Source organism: Spea bombifrons, chromosome 2, assembly GCF_027358695.1.
Source record: "Spea bombifrons isolate aSpeBom1 chromosome 2, aSpeBom1.2.pri, whole genome shotgun sequence".
NCBI classification, from domain to species: Eukaryota; Metazoa; Chordata; class Amphibia; order Anura; family Pelobatidae; genus Spea; species Spea bombifrons.
In genome coordinates, this window is record NC_071088.1 from 100,549,021 (window position 1) to 100,568,104 (window position 19,084).

Genomic DNA, 19,084 nt, shown 5'->3' on the forward strand with positions numbered 1-19,084 from the left:
GACTCTGAAAGCCTAGGTTTATCAGTATTCATAAGGAAAAGTCAAGTGAACATTCCTTATGGTTTAGACAGAGTTCTTCTATATATATATATAGACCATTTCATATTGGCCTTCTTCATACCCCATATGTGTTGCTTTATGACTAAACCATCAGTTTGTTTATGCTTCAACTTCTAGTGATGATTGAAAGTTCCCAAAGACTGTCTGCATCATCAGAATAAAGAACTCGGGGTATTATATTTACACTCTGACTTATGTCTCCTCTATTTTTAATAGGCAAATGCTAACTTAGTGTTATATAATTACCCACTGTGGATTGTTGTTCAAGTAATTAATGCTCTTACAGCCATGAGGACAGATTTATAATTAGAAAGAGGAAAAAACATGATCTTTTCTTGCATCTCCCTATTTGCTCTTGTGGTGCTCCTACTTGTTTTGCATAGCTCATAGAAACAAAAGGCATGGAGGCAAAGTAAGAGTGTGAAAGACTGCAGCCAAACCGAGAGCCCAATCTCAGCATTACCTCTGAGCAGCTTACATGAAATATCTACTGCATCAAAAACCACTCCCCCTCATACAACCAACTGTATAACTGCTTAGCCTTATTAGTCTGGGAATCAGATACAAAGCAGGGCAACAAGGAAAAGAAATCTGCCATAATGCAATGGGAAGCCTATCCTCCCATCTTTCTATTTATCTATGATCTTCTATCTATAATGGACACATTCTGCAAGTATTTATAATGCAGAAGCAAATAGCCAGAAACAGGTCCATGGCACTCAGTTTAATTGCATCTCATATAGTGTACAATGCAAAAAATACACAGAAATCTCTCTCATCCCATCATGCTCTCTCTCTCTCTCTCTCTCTCTCTCTCTCTCTCTCTCTCTCTCTCTCTCTCTCTTTCTCTCTCTCATGCTATCTTTCTCTCTGTTGTTCCCTCATTGTCTCTCTCTCTCTCCCTCATTCTCTCATTCTCTCGCTCCCCCCCTCTCCATCATTCTCTCTCTCCTCTCTCATTCCCTCACCCTCCCTCTCTCATCCATTCACTCTCTCTCTGTCGTTATACACTTATGTAAAAAGCTTGCCCTGGTACAATAGACTTGTGACCCCTTGAGTGCCTACGTTCATGAGGATTGATAGTAATATATATGTATATATATATATACATATATATATATATATATATATATATATATATATATATATATATACTAGGGGGTGGTGTGTGTAAATAAGGAAGACCGTGTGTGCGTGTGTGTGACATCACACAGTTGCACTTAGGCTCTAAACTTAGCCTCAAACAAAAAAAAAGAAAACCTACCACCCATTTTCAGTAAGCGTGTCAGTAGATCGCTGGTCTTTACTACCAACATTTTTTAACGCTTGCCCTGTGCGTTGATTGATTTTTTTTCAGCATTCCCTGAACAAATGGATTTTTGCCACTGCAGCTCAGCAGAGGGTGTCAGATCTTTCAGAGTGCACCAGGCTGGATCCAGCAGAGCCTCTTAGCAACTCACTTGTTCTCCCAGACACACACACGCACACACATATAGAAATATACACACACTGCGTGTGCTGTCATCCACAAGAAGCCTCCTAAGATCCAGAAGAAGAGGGATTGTAGGGGTGAAATGGACAGCGGAAAAACGCAGCGATTGCGGAAATTTTGCAGCGCCATTGGCTTGACGACGACTGCTTAGGCTGGGGCGTGATTTTAGCACCAAGAAGCTGTGAACAGCTCACACGGGGAATCGAGCTGTATGAGAAGGGAAAGGTAACCGGCATCGGGCAACCTACACCCGGCTCAGAGACAGGGAGAGAGAGACAAGGTTGGTGGTTTCAGGCACAGCCACACACAGCTCTTTCGCCCATTAGCCTGTCTGTCTGCGTCTGTAGCATGGCATTGCTCAACATTGGCAGAATGCGTGTTACCAGCACGATTTGTAAAACCTGACACAGAATATCCACCGAGCGATTATTCGGATGTTTTCTGCTGCATTCGTGATTCATCCTACGTGACTCCGTAATTTGTGGATATATTATTGACTACCGTCTGGGATTATTGCGGAGAAAGGCGAAAGGGATTCTTCGCGTCCTTTCGGTAATTCTATGGCTGCTCTCTCTCTGTAGAAATACTATCTATCGGGATATCTCTTATGGAGATGGATTGCTGATACTTTGCAATGAGATCGGGGATGAATTGCTCGGTTTAAAAATGCTGCTTTGGATTCTGCTGCTGGAGATATCTCTTTGTTTTGCCGCTGGGAACGTTACCAGAGACGTTTGCAAAGAAAAGATCTGTTCTTGTAACGAGGTAGAAGGAGATCTGCACGTAGACTGTGAGAAAAAGGGATTTTCGAACCTTCAGCATTTCTCTGCCCCCACATCCCAATTCTACCATTTGTTCCTGCATGGGAATTCTTTAACGAGGCTTTTCCCTAATGAGTTCGCTAACTTTTACAATGCCGTCAGTTTACACATGGAGAACAATGGTTTACATGAGATTGTTCCTGGTGCCTTTCTGGGATTGCAGCTGGTGAAACGTTTGCACATTAATAATAATAAAATCAAAGCTTTCAGAAGACACACTTTCCTTGGACTGGATGATCTAGAGTATCTCCAGGCTGATTTCAACCTGTTAAGAGACATTGACCCGGGTGCGTTTAGAGATTTAAACAAGCTAGAGGTTTTAATTTTGAATGACAACCTCATTAGCACGTTGCCTACTAACGTGTTCCAGTATGTACCGATCACACATCTGGATCTCCGGGGGAACCGAGTTAAGACCTTGCCCTATGAAGGAGTCTTGGAACAAATCCCAGGCATAGCTGAAATCCTCTTGGAGGATAATCCTTGGGACTGCAGTTGCGATCTGTTATCTCTAAAGGAGTGGCTAGAAAATATCCCAAAGAATGCATTGATCGGTAGAGTTATTTGCGAAGCCCCCACCAGGCTACAGGGCAACGACTTGAATGAAACCACAGAGCAAGAGCTTTGTCCCTCAAAAAATGCAGTGGATTCAAGCCTGGCTGCTCCCCCTGCCCAGGATGAAACCTGCGATCCTGGACCAATCCCAACCCCATTTAAGGTCAACGGGCAAGAAGATCCTGCCACCCAAGGCTCATCAGTAAGCGGGGGTACAAAAACCCCAGGGAACTGGCAGATTAAAACTCGACCTACAGCTGTTGTGTCAGAAATGAATTCCAATTACAAAGCCCCCCACGTGTTTGTATGCCCATCGTTCTGCAGTTGCGGTCAGCAAATCCTTGGCCCGGGTCTAAAAGTTGACTGCAGTAGCAAGAACGTGAAGAGCTTGGCAGATCTGGAGCCCAAACCACCAAATGTCCAGGAATTGTTTCTAAGGGAGAACAAGATCCATACCATAAGAAGATCGCACTTTGGGGATTATGGCAATTTAACTTTACTGGATTTGGGAAATAACAACATAGGCATGGTAGAGAACAACACCTTCCAGAATTTAACAGATCTTCGCTGGCTCTACATGGATAAAAACTGTATAGATACCCTAATGCCGGATAAATTCACAGGACTGCAGAGTCTGGAATATTTAAATTTGGAATTTAATTTCATTCAACTGATCCTCCCAAACACATTTAATCCAATGCCCAACCTTAGGATCCTGATCCTAAATAATAATCTCCTTAAATCACTACCTGTGGATGTTTTTGCTGGAGTCAGTCTTTCCAAACTGAGTCTTCACAACAATTATTTTATGTACCTTCCAGTGGCTGGGGTCTTGGATCAACTCACTTCTATCATACAGATTGATTTACATGGCAACCAGTGGGACTGTTCCTGCAACAACGTGCCTTTTAAACAATGGGCAGAACGCCTTGGCCCCGAGGTAATTGTAAGTGATCTCAAATGTTATTTCCCGGAAGAATTTTGGGGGAAAGATTTCAGGTTTCTTTCCAATGATATGATGTGTCCATTACTGTATGCAAAATCACCCACCACTTTAAATTCACTTAACAAAAACAGTACTGGCTTGACTGAAACCAATACTCATCCAAATTCCTACCTAGAGACCAGCCGAGTTTCAATATCTGTTCTTGTACCAGGACTCTTGCTGGTGTTTGTAACCTCTGCCTTCACAGTAGTTGGGATGCTCGTCTTTATCCTTAGAAACAGGAAAAGATCAAAGAGAAGGGATGCCAACTCATCTGCATCTGAAATCAATTCCTTGCAGACGGTGTGTGATTCTTCTTACTGGCACAATGGACCATATAATACAGATGGCACCCATAGAGTTTACGATTGTGGATCTCATTCCCTATCAGACTAGTTGTCTATGGCTGAGGCACAGGGGTGGTAGTGAGGGGAGGAGGGTATCATGAAAGCAATTATCCCTGCACCCCACAGCTTTCACATATACAAAAAGGGACACGGAGATGGATGTGTATAGCTCTAATATCTGCTCTGATTTTGCCAATTCCATCAAATAGAATTTATTTCAATGCTACCTTAATTGTGAATAACAAAAAGTGGACATCAGTAAGGAACCAAGTATCCTTCAAGAGACATATCTATATGTTAGGTACCCTTATGGGCTACCTGCAGCATTTGACATGGAACACAACGGCTATAGATGATGTAACCATTCTTAGAAATGCGAAAATATTTATCAAGGGGGTGTTTTGAAGGAAGATTAGAGGCTGGAGTTTGGTTGGGAGGGGGGCTATACCATGCAGCATTTGCTCACTGCTGTGTTGGTGCAGTTGGCTGAACATTGCAAGAAGGCATGAATGTAATGTAAATAAATGACTCCCAATATACCAAGTGCTGCATGGCTCGCATGGATACAACGTACGCTGGGGGGCGCTCGAGTGAACCGAAGATCACGTATGGGCATACAGTCTCTTTGCACCCCCCACCAAGGCTCATCTTGTCCAACTCTCTCTATACAGTATCGGTATACGAAAAGTGCCATTGCTTTATCTTTTATAATGGATACATAGTATGGATCATCATTACTGTGGGGAAACAAATATCAAAAGTACTGTTTAATTTAAGACGTGTCTGCATGAATATTCATAGCAATTACTTATTTCTCTTTCTTTTTCCTCCCCTGTCCTTATTTTTTAAATATTTTGCAGACAATTTTTGTGTTTGATTATATATTTACATTTGCATTATCTTTATGAATGTAAAAAAAGGAATTATCGTTTTTTTTTTCCTTTTCATTATGGTTACAGTAAACACTCAAGGGGGTATTCCGATGCAGACGAGCATCTGGATTTAACCCCATGGGGGCCGGGTGAGTGTACAGAAAATAAATATGTGGCTCATCTGTTCGACTTTCAAAAGGGTTAATGTCATTGTTGAGCTTAAGGTGAGAGTAAAACAATGGATGTACAAAAAAAAAAGCTCAGTTTTGGAGGTGCTCAAAAGAAAAATAAGGAAATAACGCTGAAATTCAGTAATTATATTGGAAAATTTTATAATGGCATATTTTTCAGTATTAAAGTGAAATGTTTCCAAATGTTGGCTGTGATTGTCAGTTGTTGGGGTTATTTTTGGTCTTGCAATTTATTTGGATTTGTAGATTCCTCCATTTTTTGATGAAGAAATGCAATGGGTTTTATATGCCCCCTCCCCACCATGATACATGATAAGTTAACACAGGGTAATGCAGATGCAGCATTCTAGAAGCTCCTCTGGAATTCATGTAATTGACTTGCCATAGACCAGTCTCATTAACTGATTCTAGATTTGAATCGTCAGCATTTCCAGCCCAGAATACAGCTTGAATGACTGACAGTCTTGTCTGCAGAATATTAGCATCTGCTGGAAATTTGAAAATGAATTAGTTAACCAAGCATCTCAAGTCTTGTTGTTTTTTTTTGTTTTCTTTTTTACTATCACAATACAATGTATGAATAAATCTCTTTGTTTTGAAACATTTTCATCTGGGTTCAGTCCTATCAATGCAACAGATACTGTATAACCCAAGAGAATCCCAAATTAAAAATACATAAATGATTTGATATGGTTAGAGCGTGTTAGCCTGGTTTTCTTTTTCTTAATAACCCTTCCAAAATAATTCTATACTATGAAATATGACAATTAGTCTAAATATGTTCTGGATAGGTAAACTGGTTTGTGGCCTATTATAAGACAGACACTCAATCAATGTTGATTTGCAAATCACTCTCCTGCAAACATCTTATCAGTGTACTGTATATAGCATGTATGGTTACCGGTCTCAGATAAAGGCGTTTGATCTGTATTTTATCTAGTTATTGGTGGTGGTAGGACTGATGTTAAGAATATGATTGGGACAAAACATGCAAAACAAGATATTTAAAAAATATATTTTTTTAGTGTTAAAAAAAAGACTATTTTGCATTTCTCCTGGTTGCCTACCCATGATCTTTCATGTTTTCGTGGTGTATAGTGTGGCCAGTGGGTCACAAACAATGTTATTTATGCAAAAAGGCAATATATGGATAAAAAAAATATACAACGTAAACTTTGAATATGGAATGTGAAAGGCTAAATTGGCCAATAGTATTTTGTGTGCGGTTTCAAACATCTTTCTGAATAAAGTCGGTAAAATAATATTAAAGATGACGGTCATCTTGCTTTTCTAGCTGGTATTGTAAGTCGCAGATCAATTTTTTTTTCTTTTGGTGATAACAGTGCTTTGTGTGGGGGTTCTGACTGTTGCTACTAGAAGAGTATTAGTATACTATTGGCAAAGGAAGAACCATATTTTAAGATTCCAAATTTTTGCTTCCAAATTGCATAAATTACAAAAAGAGTAAAACGTTATAACAAAAAACATAAAAATAAGCTCAAAACCTACTTAAGGTAGTGTTTTTTTTTTGTTTTTTTTTACATTAAATTAAGAACCTTCAAGACATTTTCTATTTATTGACACTTCTGGGTAAGCATCTTTATAGAATTGTATGCATTCTTAAAAGAAAGCTTGCAAAGTACAAATGCAACCAGGCATTGTATAGAATACCAAGTCTGTGTTAGCAATATATGAGAATTATTTTTTCCCAGAGAAAAGAAAAATAGTGTTAAAAATGTGTAATTATTACATTTTGGCCAGGAATGATGATTTCTTTGCTATGTCTTCACATTAAACTGTTTTGTATAATATAGCTTTGCTGTAATCATTTTTTTAAATACCCTTGCCCTACATGAATCACTCATGTTGCATCATTCTTGCCATCAAACCTGGAAGATAAGCATTGCTGTAGCGGCATTTTACAGTTCATTTTGCTTGCTAAAATAATCTGAGTGGGAATATATTTAATATGTAGACCGGTTATGTCCTAATAGTGTGCATATGTCTCTAAATATAATATATTTTAAATGAATTCTGAATTGTAAAAACAGGAATCTGGTCTAATCTAATGTTATGAAATAAATCAGGAATGGATAGCCCCCAGGTGATTTCTTGTAATTAACATTTTTGTGCATATTTAAAAATATATCAATTTTGAGATCATTATAAATATATAATATATTTCAAGCAAGTTATAAGGATATCTTCTGTAATAAATATATTGTTTCTTGCAAAGACAACACATTTGTTTGGAAGCCTTTTTGGCAAACATGTAATGCCATGTTTATTTTTTCAATCCTATAGGCATATACAGTGTAAATGCTGTTATATATATAAAAGTATACACAAGTAATCTATGCTCAAACAGTGTCTGTCCTTCCAACGATGGAAAAGTAATGTTTTTTTCTCGCAGTAAAACAAGATAAATGTCAGCTACAAAAAGATTTGTATTTATTACTAAGGCATTTTTCTATCTATCTGTTGTCTTAGATCACAGAATAACGGTGCTATTAGCAGTATAGGAGAAAATAAGAAAGCAATAAATGCTTCTCTGAGATTTTACAAATGCTTTACCATCATATATGGTCTACCATTACGTGCCACTGTTCTGATCTGTCACTAATGGGACAGAGTTGTATTCCCCTACTTGCTCAGTAATTGCTGCTGCTATTGGATTCCTGCCATCACTGGTGGATAGGCATGAGTCTGTTGGGGACGTCAATATAACTACTATCCTAATTATGTTCATGCTGTGGGTAGATGAGTATTACTGTTCTACCCGTTCACTGTATGACGCATTTACCAAGCCTTTATTGCTTCTACATATCACCCACCTCTCGCACATGCAACATAACTGGAAAAGGCTCATAAGCCCTATCGTAAGGATAGCATATCGGCATTGCATCTTAGAAGCAATGTTTATCAATATAGTTAAAAAATAAAAATGTGCATTTTGTAAGAAATGGCTTATGTTTAAATGTCAGAAATAGTGCGTTCACACACACTGTGGATTCTAAAGCCAATAAAAAATACATTTGATAAGACCATATATATCAATGGTTGTTGCCAAATAACCTTCCTAACAAAGTCAGTGTCACTGAAATTATATTCTTTTTTAGTTTTATTGCTTCTTTAAATACAGTTGTTCTACCCCTGAATGTTCTCCAGTTCTAAAAATTTGTGTCCTAAATAGCTTTTTTTTTTCAAGCTGTAGAACAAAAATGTCCACCCTATTGATTTTTGAATGCAGTAAGAATTCCTGAGGGAAGAGGGGAATGTGCCTTTTGTTTCGTGTTTGTGTCTTTTGTCAGTAGCTCCCCAATATACTAAAATAAGGAAATATTTAGGGAATCAAATGTAGAGCAGTACTCCTTAAACAGGCAAGCATTTAGGACAAGTCTATCTATCTATCTATCTATCTATCTATCTATCTCCTATAAGTACATCTACATGGGTTTATGTAATGTATAAAACTGTAAAATTTTTAATTTGGGAAATAACAGATCCATTTGTATTCCGGCAATGTGGATATTTTAGAAACGCTCGTTTGTCAGATTTGTGTGTTTTGTTCGATTACTTATATTGTAAAGTGTGTACATTTGGCTACCTTTTATGTCCTATATGCTGCCACATGATTTGGGGCATATCCCAACATTTCCTGGCAGTACAAGGATCTTGTTTCCCTCCATGCCTAGTGGATCAATTTAGAGACGAGAGCACCACTAAATCACCCCATGCCCAAACCCAATATTTAGGGTAGTCCGATATGCTAACAAATCAATAGCCTAGGTTTCCTGATTGGTGAAAAGACAGTGCCAGGGGCACTATCACAGCTGCTTCCATCTCCCTATAGATAATTCAGTTATTTTTTCAGTTGGCCTTCCATTCCCTTTAGTCGTCCTCTAGAGAAATAAAACCACAGTATTGTGTATTGTTCTGTTCCCTTTTTAGCTAAAACACTTATTATATAATGCTGTCTATAAAGTGAGGTGTTTAAAATACACATAAAAAAGGAATTCCTATAAAAACAGTCAGTGGAAGCTGAATGGGCCCTTGACGTACCCCTTCCCCCTATGTTGGTTTGTAATTTCAAGGACTGTGTAAAATTGAATTGTTGACAGAATGATCCTCCAGAGGTATGAAATCAGTTTATATGTGTGGGTGGTGGGATTTTTTTGTACAGTCTTGGAGAGCTGCAGGCACACTTAGTTTAATAGCTAATACTTTATATTTTGCTTGGTGATACACAGTGCTAATGGTTTGCTAGTTAAAATAAATTCTATAGCTCAGCAGATGGCCTATCTGGCTACCTAACTCAACTCTTCATTTAATATAACATTTGAAGATGCATTTTTTATTCCAATGAACATTCAGACTTTTTTCCATCTTTATAATAGAACATATATGCCATTCCATTGTATGATATCACACTGATGTTTTGTCAAAGTGAAATATTAGATTTATCGAAACATTTATCTAATGCAGAAATAACCGACAATTAGAATCCTCATGGTGCTCAGCCATACAAAGTGGCTCCTGTGCCCTAGTAGATTTGTTGTGGCAACAGCTTAAGAAATACATGTTGGCTACTACTAATATAATGAGTATCTATTTTGTCATTAAACAGAAAAAAGTGAGTAAATTGTATTTAAAGGTTACCTCTCTATTACAATACCCCAGGGGTTGTCCAACCAATACTTAAAATAATCACTATCAGGTGCAGAAATTAGGTTAGCACTTTCTGAGTGCAGGTGAATCAATCAAACTGGTAAAGCTTTTATTTAACCTATGACTACCTCATGCAGGGGTATTTTGAAATCCTGGTCTGCAGAGTTCCTTTAGACTGATTGAAATACCAATGTTTCATTTTCAATTGCATTCACTTTTCCAATCCATACTCATTTAACGACTGCAGCATCTCATCCTGATACCTTTTTCTTGCCCATCTACGTGGTACGATTCGCTCCCAGCGTTTAGTCAATTAACGAGAGATAGAAATATGGTTCTTTTGGTTCTTGCGGTGTAGAAGAATGAGATTGACATATTTTTACTTTGTTGTTTGTAAAAATTACTTTCTTAGCTAAATGAAAATGTTTCCCTTTCTTTACAGTGTGACTGTTGTGAATAAAACAATAATTATGATGATCATTATTATCCTCTTTTAGTAATGTAGCAGAAGGAGGTTGCTCGGTGCTGTAAACAACGGGTAACTAATATAATAGATACTGTTGTTCCTCTAAAAAGATATATGTATATGTTGCATGAGAGGGCGAGGGAGAGGGAGAGAGAGAGAGGGAGAGGGAGAGAGAGAGAGAGAGAGAGAGAGAGGGAGAGGGAGAGGGAGAGAGAGAGAGAGAGAGAGAGAGAGAGAGAGAGAGAGAGAGAGAGTAAAATAAATATTGGGTATATGGTTTAAAACAGTGGCTGATCAAGGGATTCGTGTTTGTGATATGAGCATTTTTCCATTTTTTTGGAGCTCTTTCTATTTATTGTCATTTATTGCCAACATCTATGGATACAGGAAATTCTTCAAAAGGAAGGACACATGTTAACATACTGATACTCTGTTCACTCGAGGGATACCTTTCTTACTCCTACTTTAATTACTGGTCAGGTTAAGTTATCAAAGTCTTCGTAATACTGCACGTTTTACACATGGTAGGTCAAGCCACTTGAGCCCCAATGGTATATTTTCCATCTGACAGGTTAAACTACAAGAGTCATTATAATATATTCTCTTATAGCCCACGTCACTAGACTCGTAAAAATACATTTTATACCTAATAGCGCAAGACCCCAGAGTTGTAATAATATTTCCCCATATCAAGATAGCAAACAAATTGGACACATTTTGTGTCATTCATATGTTACACAATTAAAGAAAAGAAAGAATGTAATGTAAAAATATTGGTTAAGATATTGGTTTGATGAACGTGGCATGGCATACTAGTTTCTCAAAATAATAATTTTGCCGCCATATGATCTGGGGGCAAAGGATGAGTCACCATACGCCAGTACATATAAAGTCCAAATAGCACTGCATGAAAAAAATCTAGAGAACTTTGTCTAGAAGTATGATATAAATATAGCAACTATTAAATGTGAAATTAGTACTTCCACATCCATCCACAAAAATCAAAATAAGTTAATTTACCTAAATGTTAACATTTTACTTCTGTGTGGTTTTAGCAAAGACTTGTTTTATTAATTTTGAAAACATATGTTAAGCAGTTTAAGACTAGAAAAAGACTAGAAAAAATCAGCAATGTTACATAAAACTGTACACTTTTTTTGCAACTTTTTCGGTGTTCAAAATAGCAGTTCCATAAATGAATATTAGAAACTGACAATTACAATTGTAAATTATATTTTACAAATTGTGCTAGAAACAATTGTGAGACTTTTGTGATAATGTCCTTTTCATGATATAAAAAGCATCAAAAAAAAATAGTTTCATACTGAGTGATTTTTTAAATGATTTGGCCTCACATGAACTGCTTTTCATATATCTGCATCGACTAATGATTGAGAGTTATTAATCTTTGTAATCATTCCAAGCCAAGCGGCTGTGCCATTATATGCAATTTGCTACAGTCATTGAATAACCTTAGGTCATCTGTACATGCACAATGATATTAACAGCTGACCTTACTCATGTAGTGAGCCTGTTTTTAACACCTTTCAGTCGAGTTTCACCCCATGAATTATTGTAAATAATATCATTCACTTGAAAGCTATGACTTCATGAACCCATGATCTGGATATTTTTCTTTTTGTGAATCAGGCCTTGCTGAACATTCTTGTTCTTGGCCTTGGATAACATTGTGAGATTAAAACTATATAATCTCTGTCTTCATGTATATTCACTTACAGTTATCTTACTAACTTTCTCCAATACATAACTGGAGACACTGCCAATACATTTTACTTTTGCATTTATTCTTTTTTTTAATCCCTTATCCCTTCGTAATCAATTTGTATATGGGGGAAAAATATGATTTTAGTAATATGTACTAGTTGTACCTTACAGCTTAGTTTCTCTGTTCTAAAACATTGCTTATTGTAAATGGTATAAATATTCAAACAATTTATAACATGTATTCAAATGTCAACAGAGCTATATAATAAGAATAGCTTACCCTGACGTCTTATTTACAGTAAGTATAAGTATTGGACTATATCATACTTTGTTTTACTGATTTTTTTTCACTTCTGTTTCACATTTTTTTACAGGTTATTGAGACATTAGCTTGCCCTCACTGTGATTTGATCTATAATGCAGTGTGTTAACCATATAGTAGGCTAATTAACCATACCAACTAGGTCGGTAAGAAAATAAGATTACACTCACTGTTTCCATGGTGTTCCCTTGCTGTTCTAGTAACATGTTACAAAATCATTATTAATGTGCTATACCTTTTAATGGAGTAATATGTTGAGATTAGGTTCACATAAAAAAACTGAGTTTTCAAGCTTCCTCTTCAAATGCATGGTAAAATGATAATTTTCTTTTTTTGAGCAATACTATTTTATTAATTATTGCACAAATATGAAACTGCTCTTATTTAGATTACAGCTGGGCAGAATGTTTGTTATCTTTGAAAATTGATTGATAATAGCATTTTCTTCTCAGGGAAACTCCTGTGAAAATAAATCCTGTTTCCGTGGGTAAGTTTCTGCCATCTTGTGCATTAACACTGAGCAGTTAATTTCTTGCAATGAGTTAATACATTATGCATTCTGCAGAGCAGCACTTTATATGTGTAGCCCGGAAAACATAGCCACCACTCAAATAGACTAAGCGCCTGCTTAGAGGGCAAGGTGATTACTGGGGGCTCCATTACCAACTAAGTATAACTAGAAGTACATTATCATAAAACTGGACATATTAATTGAGTTCTTAAATGTAGTTAGGTATCTAATATTCTGTGATTGAATATTTATTTTATTAATGGACCCTTAATAATCCCCTAATAATGTGGAATAATAATAATCTATAACCACCACAACCAATCAGGAATCATTGCTTCAGTTTCTAAGGTGAATGTAGTTAAATGTGAAATAAGCACTTTAGTATGCAGAGATCCCAATTTGCTTGAACCGAACTGCTTAACTAAATGATTCATTTTATGGTGATTTATTTTACATATTCAAAGGGAGCAAACTTACAACAGCTGTAGGCGGTAATGGAAAATGTAAATAGCATCAGGTAGGGCAGTGACAATGATATTCTATACAGAAATGGCAAAAAGTGACTAAAACAAGACAGTGGATTCATACAGTGGTTATATTCAATGAAGGTGAAGGGGGTCAGGTATAATTATGTTATAGGTTAAATTAAATGTAATGATTTATGGGGAGGAATTATAGTTGTGTTGCCAATATTTTTCTAAAAGGATAAATCGTGAATATGTAAAATGGCTATGAAGAAAAAAGTATCAACATAGGAAACTATGCAAAGTGGGAAAAAATTGAAATAACAACAATGTTTCAATGTTTATGTATCCATGCATTGAGACTTGGTGGAATGCTGGTCTTCGTAGGGGATTAAAAAATGGCCTTAAGAAAATGACAAAGACAGAAGTGAAAGCACGGTACCTGTTAACTCAGCTATAAGGAAGATCTTAATGGGGAAAGACAGCTAGCTAATTAAAGCTAATTGCTACCAAGTCATAATTAGAAACTGTGATACTAAATGGACTGCAACATGGTATAGAGATTATCCCTTTACAAAGTAGCAACAAATCAGAAAACAACACTTTGATAAAACCCATTTGAAGGTATTATGGCATCTACAGGACATTATATAAACACAAAGCTTGCAGCAACTTAGTATGATTTTATGGTTAAAATATTTTATCTTACTCGAACTTTGTACAAGCCTAAAAAACATCTAAAATGTTTGTTTATCAAAAAGCAAAATGTTAAGCAATCTTGTAAATTTCTAAACTATACGTTGTATTATATACCAAGTTCTTAGTATGGATAATTATTATTACTGCAAGCCTCCATAGTAAAGTTGCAATATCCACATCACCTAGTACCTCTACCATGTTGAAAAACCTATTTTCCATAAAAGATACAGTAGCATCACAAATGAGGCTCTCTTCAATTAATAAAATAAATCAGTTGGGATGGAAGGCACCAAAGATGTTTATATTCTCCCATTTACTCAAACTGGAAAATACCTGCCGACAAACAAGATGGACCAATAGCATTTTGACTTTATTCAGAATACTTAAACAATAATTGGCAAGCTAGTGTGTGTCTCCAACAGAGATCAGTAGGTGCCAGATAAGTACAGTCACCAAAAGTACAGTCAGAGAGACTGGATTTGGGCCATTAAAGAATAATGTCATGGATGACATAATAATGAAGGCTTTGCAAGAGAATAGAGTGGCCTATAGTATTGAAGGCTAAAGAGGGGTCCAAAAGGAAAAATAGGGAGAAGTGACCTTTTGTTTTAGCAGTGAAGTGATTTTGGTGAGTTCGTCTCAGTAGAGTCTTGTAGACAGAACCCATATTATAAAGAGTCAAGCAGAGACTTGGAGAAAGGTAAATCGGTAAGATAGTTGTGGATTATATGTTCTAGTGGTTTGAAGGCAGAAGTGGGAAAGGACACATGATTGTATATAGGGATGGTTTCTTTATGCTACCAGAGAAGAGTTAGGGTAGGTGTAAAAAGAAGGTAGGCAATGCAAGTAATGGGGCAAGCCAACAGGGAGTGAGGTAGAAGGACATAAGGACATCAGAAACATCATTGTGAATGACAGAACTAAAGCAGTGGAGGGAGACTGTTGGCAGGTAAAGGGCAGAGATATAGTGTAAGGAGTATCATAAGGGAGGTTATTATCCATGATGCCATTTTATTTTGAAAATGGTTAGAAGGTTCTTGGGCAGAGAAGTTAGAAGAGGAGGGAGGTACTTACTATAAGTCTAGCATCTTTGGCGGCCTTAAATGCCATGGAGGAAATGGTTTACCAGAGCTTCAGCTGCTTTGTAGTGACTGGCTTCCATATTGGTCGTGATTCTGAAGATGCCTCTGCTCTTAATGGTCCAGGTAAGCAATACTTCTTCATTTATCTTTTTGTCCTTGTAACATGTGACATGCTCAATATGTTGGATAAAATGGTCGAGCAACAACAGCACAGCTCTTCAGGCCACCGCCAATAAAACAATGGTGTACTGAGCATTGTTTCCTTTGAAAATGTTTGAGTATAAACAAAATCATATATAGAATTGGGTAATTCTATGTTCTAATACTACTCCTATAACATCCTACCTGAGAGAGCATTCCGTTTTGAAGAGCTGAAAATATAGGTGATAGAGCACATATATCAATTATTATTATTAAGGTCCTGCACAGATTTGGAATATGTGAAATCTGTACATAAGAGGTGTGCACAGTGTAGTTAAGGCATTAATTCATTCAAGGTGATACTGTTTTCAAACAGATCATTAGTGGCTTCCTAAATCCCAATTAGAATGAGAATTTTAGGATTCTCAATTTTTATTACCATGTTTGTGCCCCATTGAATCATCCCCTTTTCACTCACTCTTTGACCTGCCTCAAAATGAAAGTCATGGGACAGTAGTTTACATCTAGGCTAGCCTGAGTTAAGTAATTGATTTTTTAGAATTACTGTATCTCCTCTTTATATACCTGCTTCTATTGTTTTCTTAGGTAGTCTATTTTTCTGATTAACTTGTGAATAAGTGTGATATCTTTATGCATAATGTTCTGATCCTCAAAAATCTTTCCAGTTTTTTACCCTCATTTTTATCTTGTAGCAGCCTTTCTACATAGTTTTTATAGCTTGTAATGCAAGGTTTTTTCCACAATGGCTTGATTGAGCTATAAAATATTACATTCTGTCTAAAATATTACAATAATACTGTTGATACAATTAAAAATAACATGCCATCAAATGGATTTTTGGATGTATTTCCCATGATCACTGGATCATCATAGAGCAGTGGGAACAGAAGCCAATGTCCAGGTAGGGGCCTCCACTCAGGTGGCTCAAGAATGACTGGGGAACAGTCAAATTTTGGTACCAGCAGAAGAATTTGACCAGTCTGGCTAAACTGTGCCAATCAACCAACTAAACCAATCAAAGTTTAGACATATTATTCTTTATTACATCCAGTAGTGCATTCTCATTTTCCCAACCAGCTCTCTTACACGACGGAGGACTGTGTTGAGTCAGCACAGCCTCCATAGTAAGCAGTAAACTGCTGCACACAGAGCACCAGGATATGACATCATATGTCGGTGCTCAGCAGTGAGGATACCACAGTCACAGAGGGTGTGGGAAGAGTGCTGCTGCCTTGAGTCAGGCCTAGGGCACCGCCTAAAGTAAATACACCACACATTACTGCACGTTGATCCAATTTTATTTGTCCATCTACCATAGCCTGTGATAAAACAAGGAAAAAGGCAATGATTTTTGCAGTTACAAATTCAATTAAGTTATTGATGCAGGTCTATGGTTAATGTCTGTTTACTATGCTTTAAATAATTGTAATTGTATCTAAATTATATCTACTGAAGTTGCCAGACAATTCAAGTTCAATAAGTAAGATTTTACACATGAATATAAAAACTGTTAGAACAAATAAAATACTTTAAGGGACTGTACAACAATGAAAATCAAAAAATATTGCTCCCGAATAAATACAAATCCCTTAAATGCATCGACCGACGCAGGTCCAGGCAACATAGAATTTGATGGCCTACATAGTCTGCCCATTATTGCATCTGTAAAGCAGAATCAGTCCTTGTCATATCATATATAGGACAGCCATATGTTTATACAATACATTGGTTAAAATCTCTCACTGTATTAACCTTTATCACTTCTGTTGGGAAGGATTTTCAACAAATTACAACCATCTCAGTTAAGTAAAAGGTTGAGGGTTGGCATGACATCACAAATAGCTCTGAGAGAAAATAATCAATATTGTTTTGTGCAGAAACATTTTATATTCCTATGATAAAATAGTGTTCTAATATATTCCACTTTTATCTCTAGTGTCTATCACTCTACATACTAAACAAAGAACACAGAACAAAAGTATATGTATGGCATATCTCAAATGACTGTTAACTTTTAATATTAGCAACATGTTCATCCCAGTAGAATAGTACATACGTATTGGTAGCAAATATAGAGATGGCAAGCCATGTCACTCAATATAATAACTGCCTTCCACCATTAAAGACCAGATTAACCCCCTGAAACCTGAAGATCCAAATTTGGGTTCATTATCAATAAATGTTGAAAAAAGAATAACCCAACAACAGAATACATACTATGCAAGTTGTATAATTCCCACGATAACTCTAAAACAGATCAAAGGAGAAATAAAAGTACAGAATAATATATGAGAGATAATCATTAAAATACAAGTAACTTTTTCGAAAGGTATGTAAATTCACATCCCAAAAGTGAATATTTGAGGTCTTTCCCCAATAAATAGATTTTTTTTTTTTTTTTTCTTTTTTTCTTTTTTTTTTTTTTCTTTTTTTTTTTTTTTTATTCATATCTTATAACAATATAATAACACACATTCACAATACAACGACCAAAACATCAACATAAAAAAAAAAAAAAAAAAAAAAAAGAAAGAAAAAAAAAAAAGAAAAAGAGGCTTATGGAAGAAGAAGGAGAAAATATATTTCTAAATTGTCTAGCTTCATGTCATCCAACGTTCCGAATTTCAGAGTTTCAGAGAGGGGGAAACCTAGTGCAATACATAAATTTATTTCTAATGTCAGGGCAGCTCGTCTTGCTGTAGCATCAACAAACAATTCTCCCATATTTTATATTTTTCTAAGGAAATCATATTCATTCTGCTAATCCCCATTTCCATTTGGAATTGATATTTTAATTGCTTTGTAAACTTTAACCACTCAAATTCCCTCTTCTGCTTCCACTCTCTAGCTATAATTTTTTTTGTTGCTAAACAGCAATGTATTGTAAATGCCGTCTGGGACTGAGTTAGACTAGGCCAATTCATATGTAATAGAGCTGAAGCCGGGGAACTAGGAATAATTATATTGCCAACCCTCTTTAAATAGTCTAGTACATTATTCCAAAATTTATTAACTTTTTCACAACTCCACCAAATATGTAAAAATGTTCCTTCAAATGCTTCACATCTCCAACACATCTTATTGTTTTGTGGAAACATACAAGCTAATCTAGTTGGTACATAGTACCATCTATTGGTCAGTTTATAATGCGTTTCTAACAAAGATAAATCATGTACCCATTTTATAACTTTATACGTATGTCTATTCCATTCTTCTCGTACTATCTGTATGTTTATTTCTCTTTCCCATTTTGGAATACTAACAATCGTTGCTAATGATTGATCTTTTAGAATTATACACGAAACGCATTTAGTTAGTATTTTCTTATGATTATTATTTTGAAATAATCTGGTAATTTCCGAAATTACTTCTTCTTCAGAAAACTCGAAATGGTTCTTTAAACAGTTTTTTATTCTGAGATATTTAAAAATATTAGAGTTTGAGAGGTTATACTGTTGTTTTAACATAGCAAAAGTTTTAATCTTATTTTGGATTAATAAATTCTCAAGGGAGTTAATTCCTGCTTGTTTCCATTCAGCAAGAGAAAGATCCTTAATTATACATTCTAATGTATGTAGTTTCAGAGATTTAAGTAGTTTATCTTTAAGGTGTAATTTCTTTTTAATAGAAAACCATATAGGAATAATTTCCCCCAAGATCAT

At 36.1% G+C, this 19,084-nt stretch overlaps 1 protein-coding gene across 1 annotated transcript; it reads left to right on the forward strand.

Annotated features, from left to right (window-relative positions):
• The first annotated feature begins 1,815 nt into the window (after positions 1-1,815).
• On the forward strand, positions 1,816-5,928 carry SLITRK1 (SLIT and NTRK like family member 1). Its single transcript, XM_053455376.1, has one exon. It carries the CDS (start codon positions 2,219-2,221, stop codon positions 4,307-4,309), a length of 2,091 nt encoding a protein of 696 aa, XP_053311351.1. The 5' UTR covers positions 1,816-2,218; the 3' UTR covers positions 4,310-5,928.
• Positions 5,929-19,084: the final 13,156 nt, after the last annotated feature.

Bases quoted from the DNA above. Each gene is read 5' to 3' on its own strand.
- SLITRK1 (XM_053455376.1), top strand. From the start codon at position 2,219: ATGCTGCTTTGGATTCTGCTGCTGGAGATATCTCTTTGTTTTGCCGCT.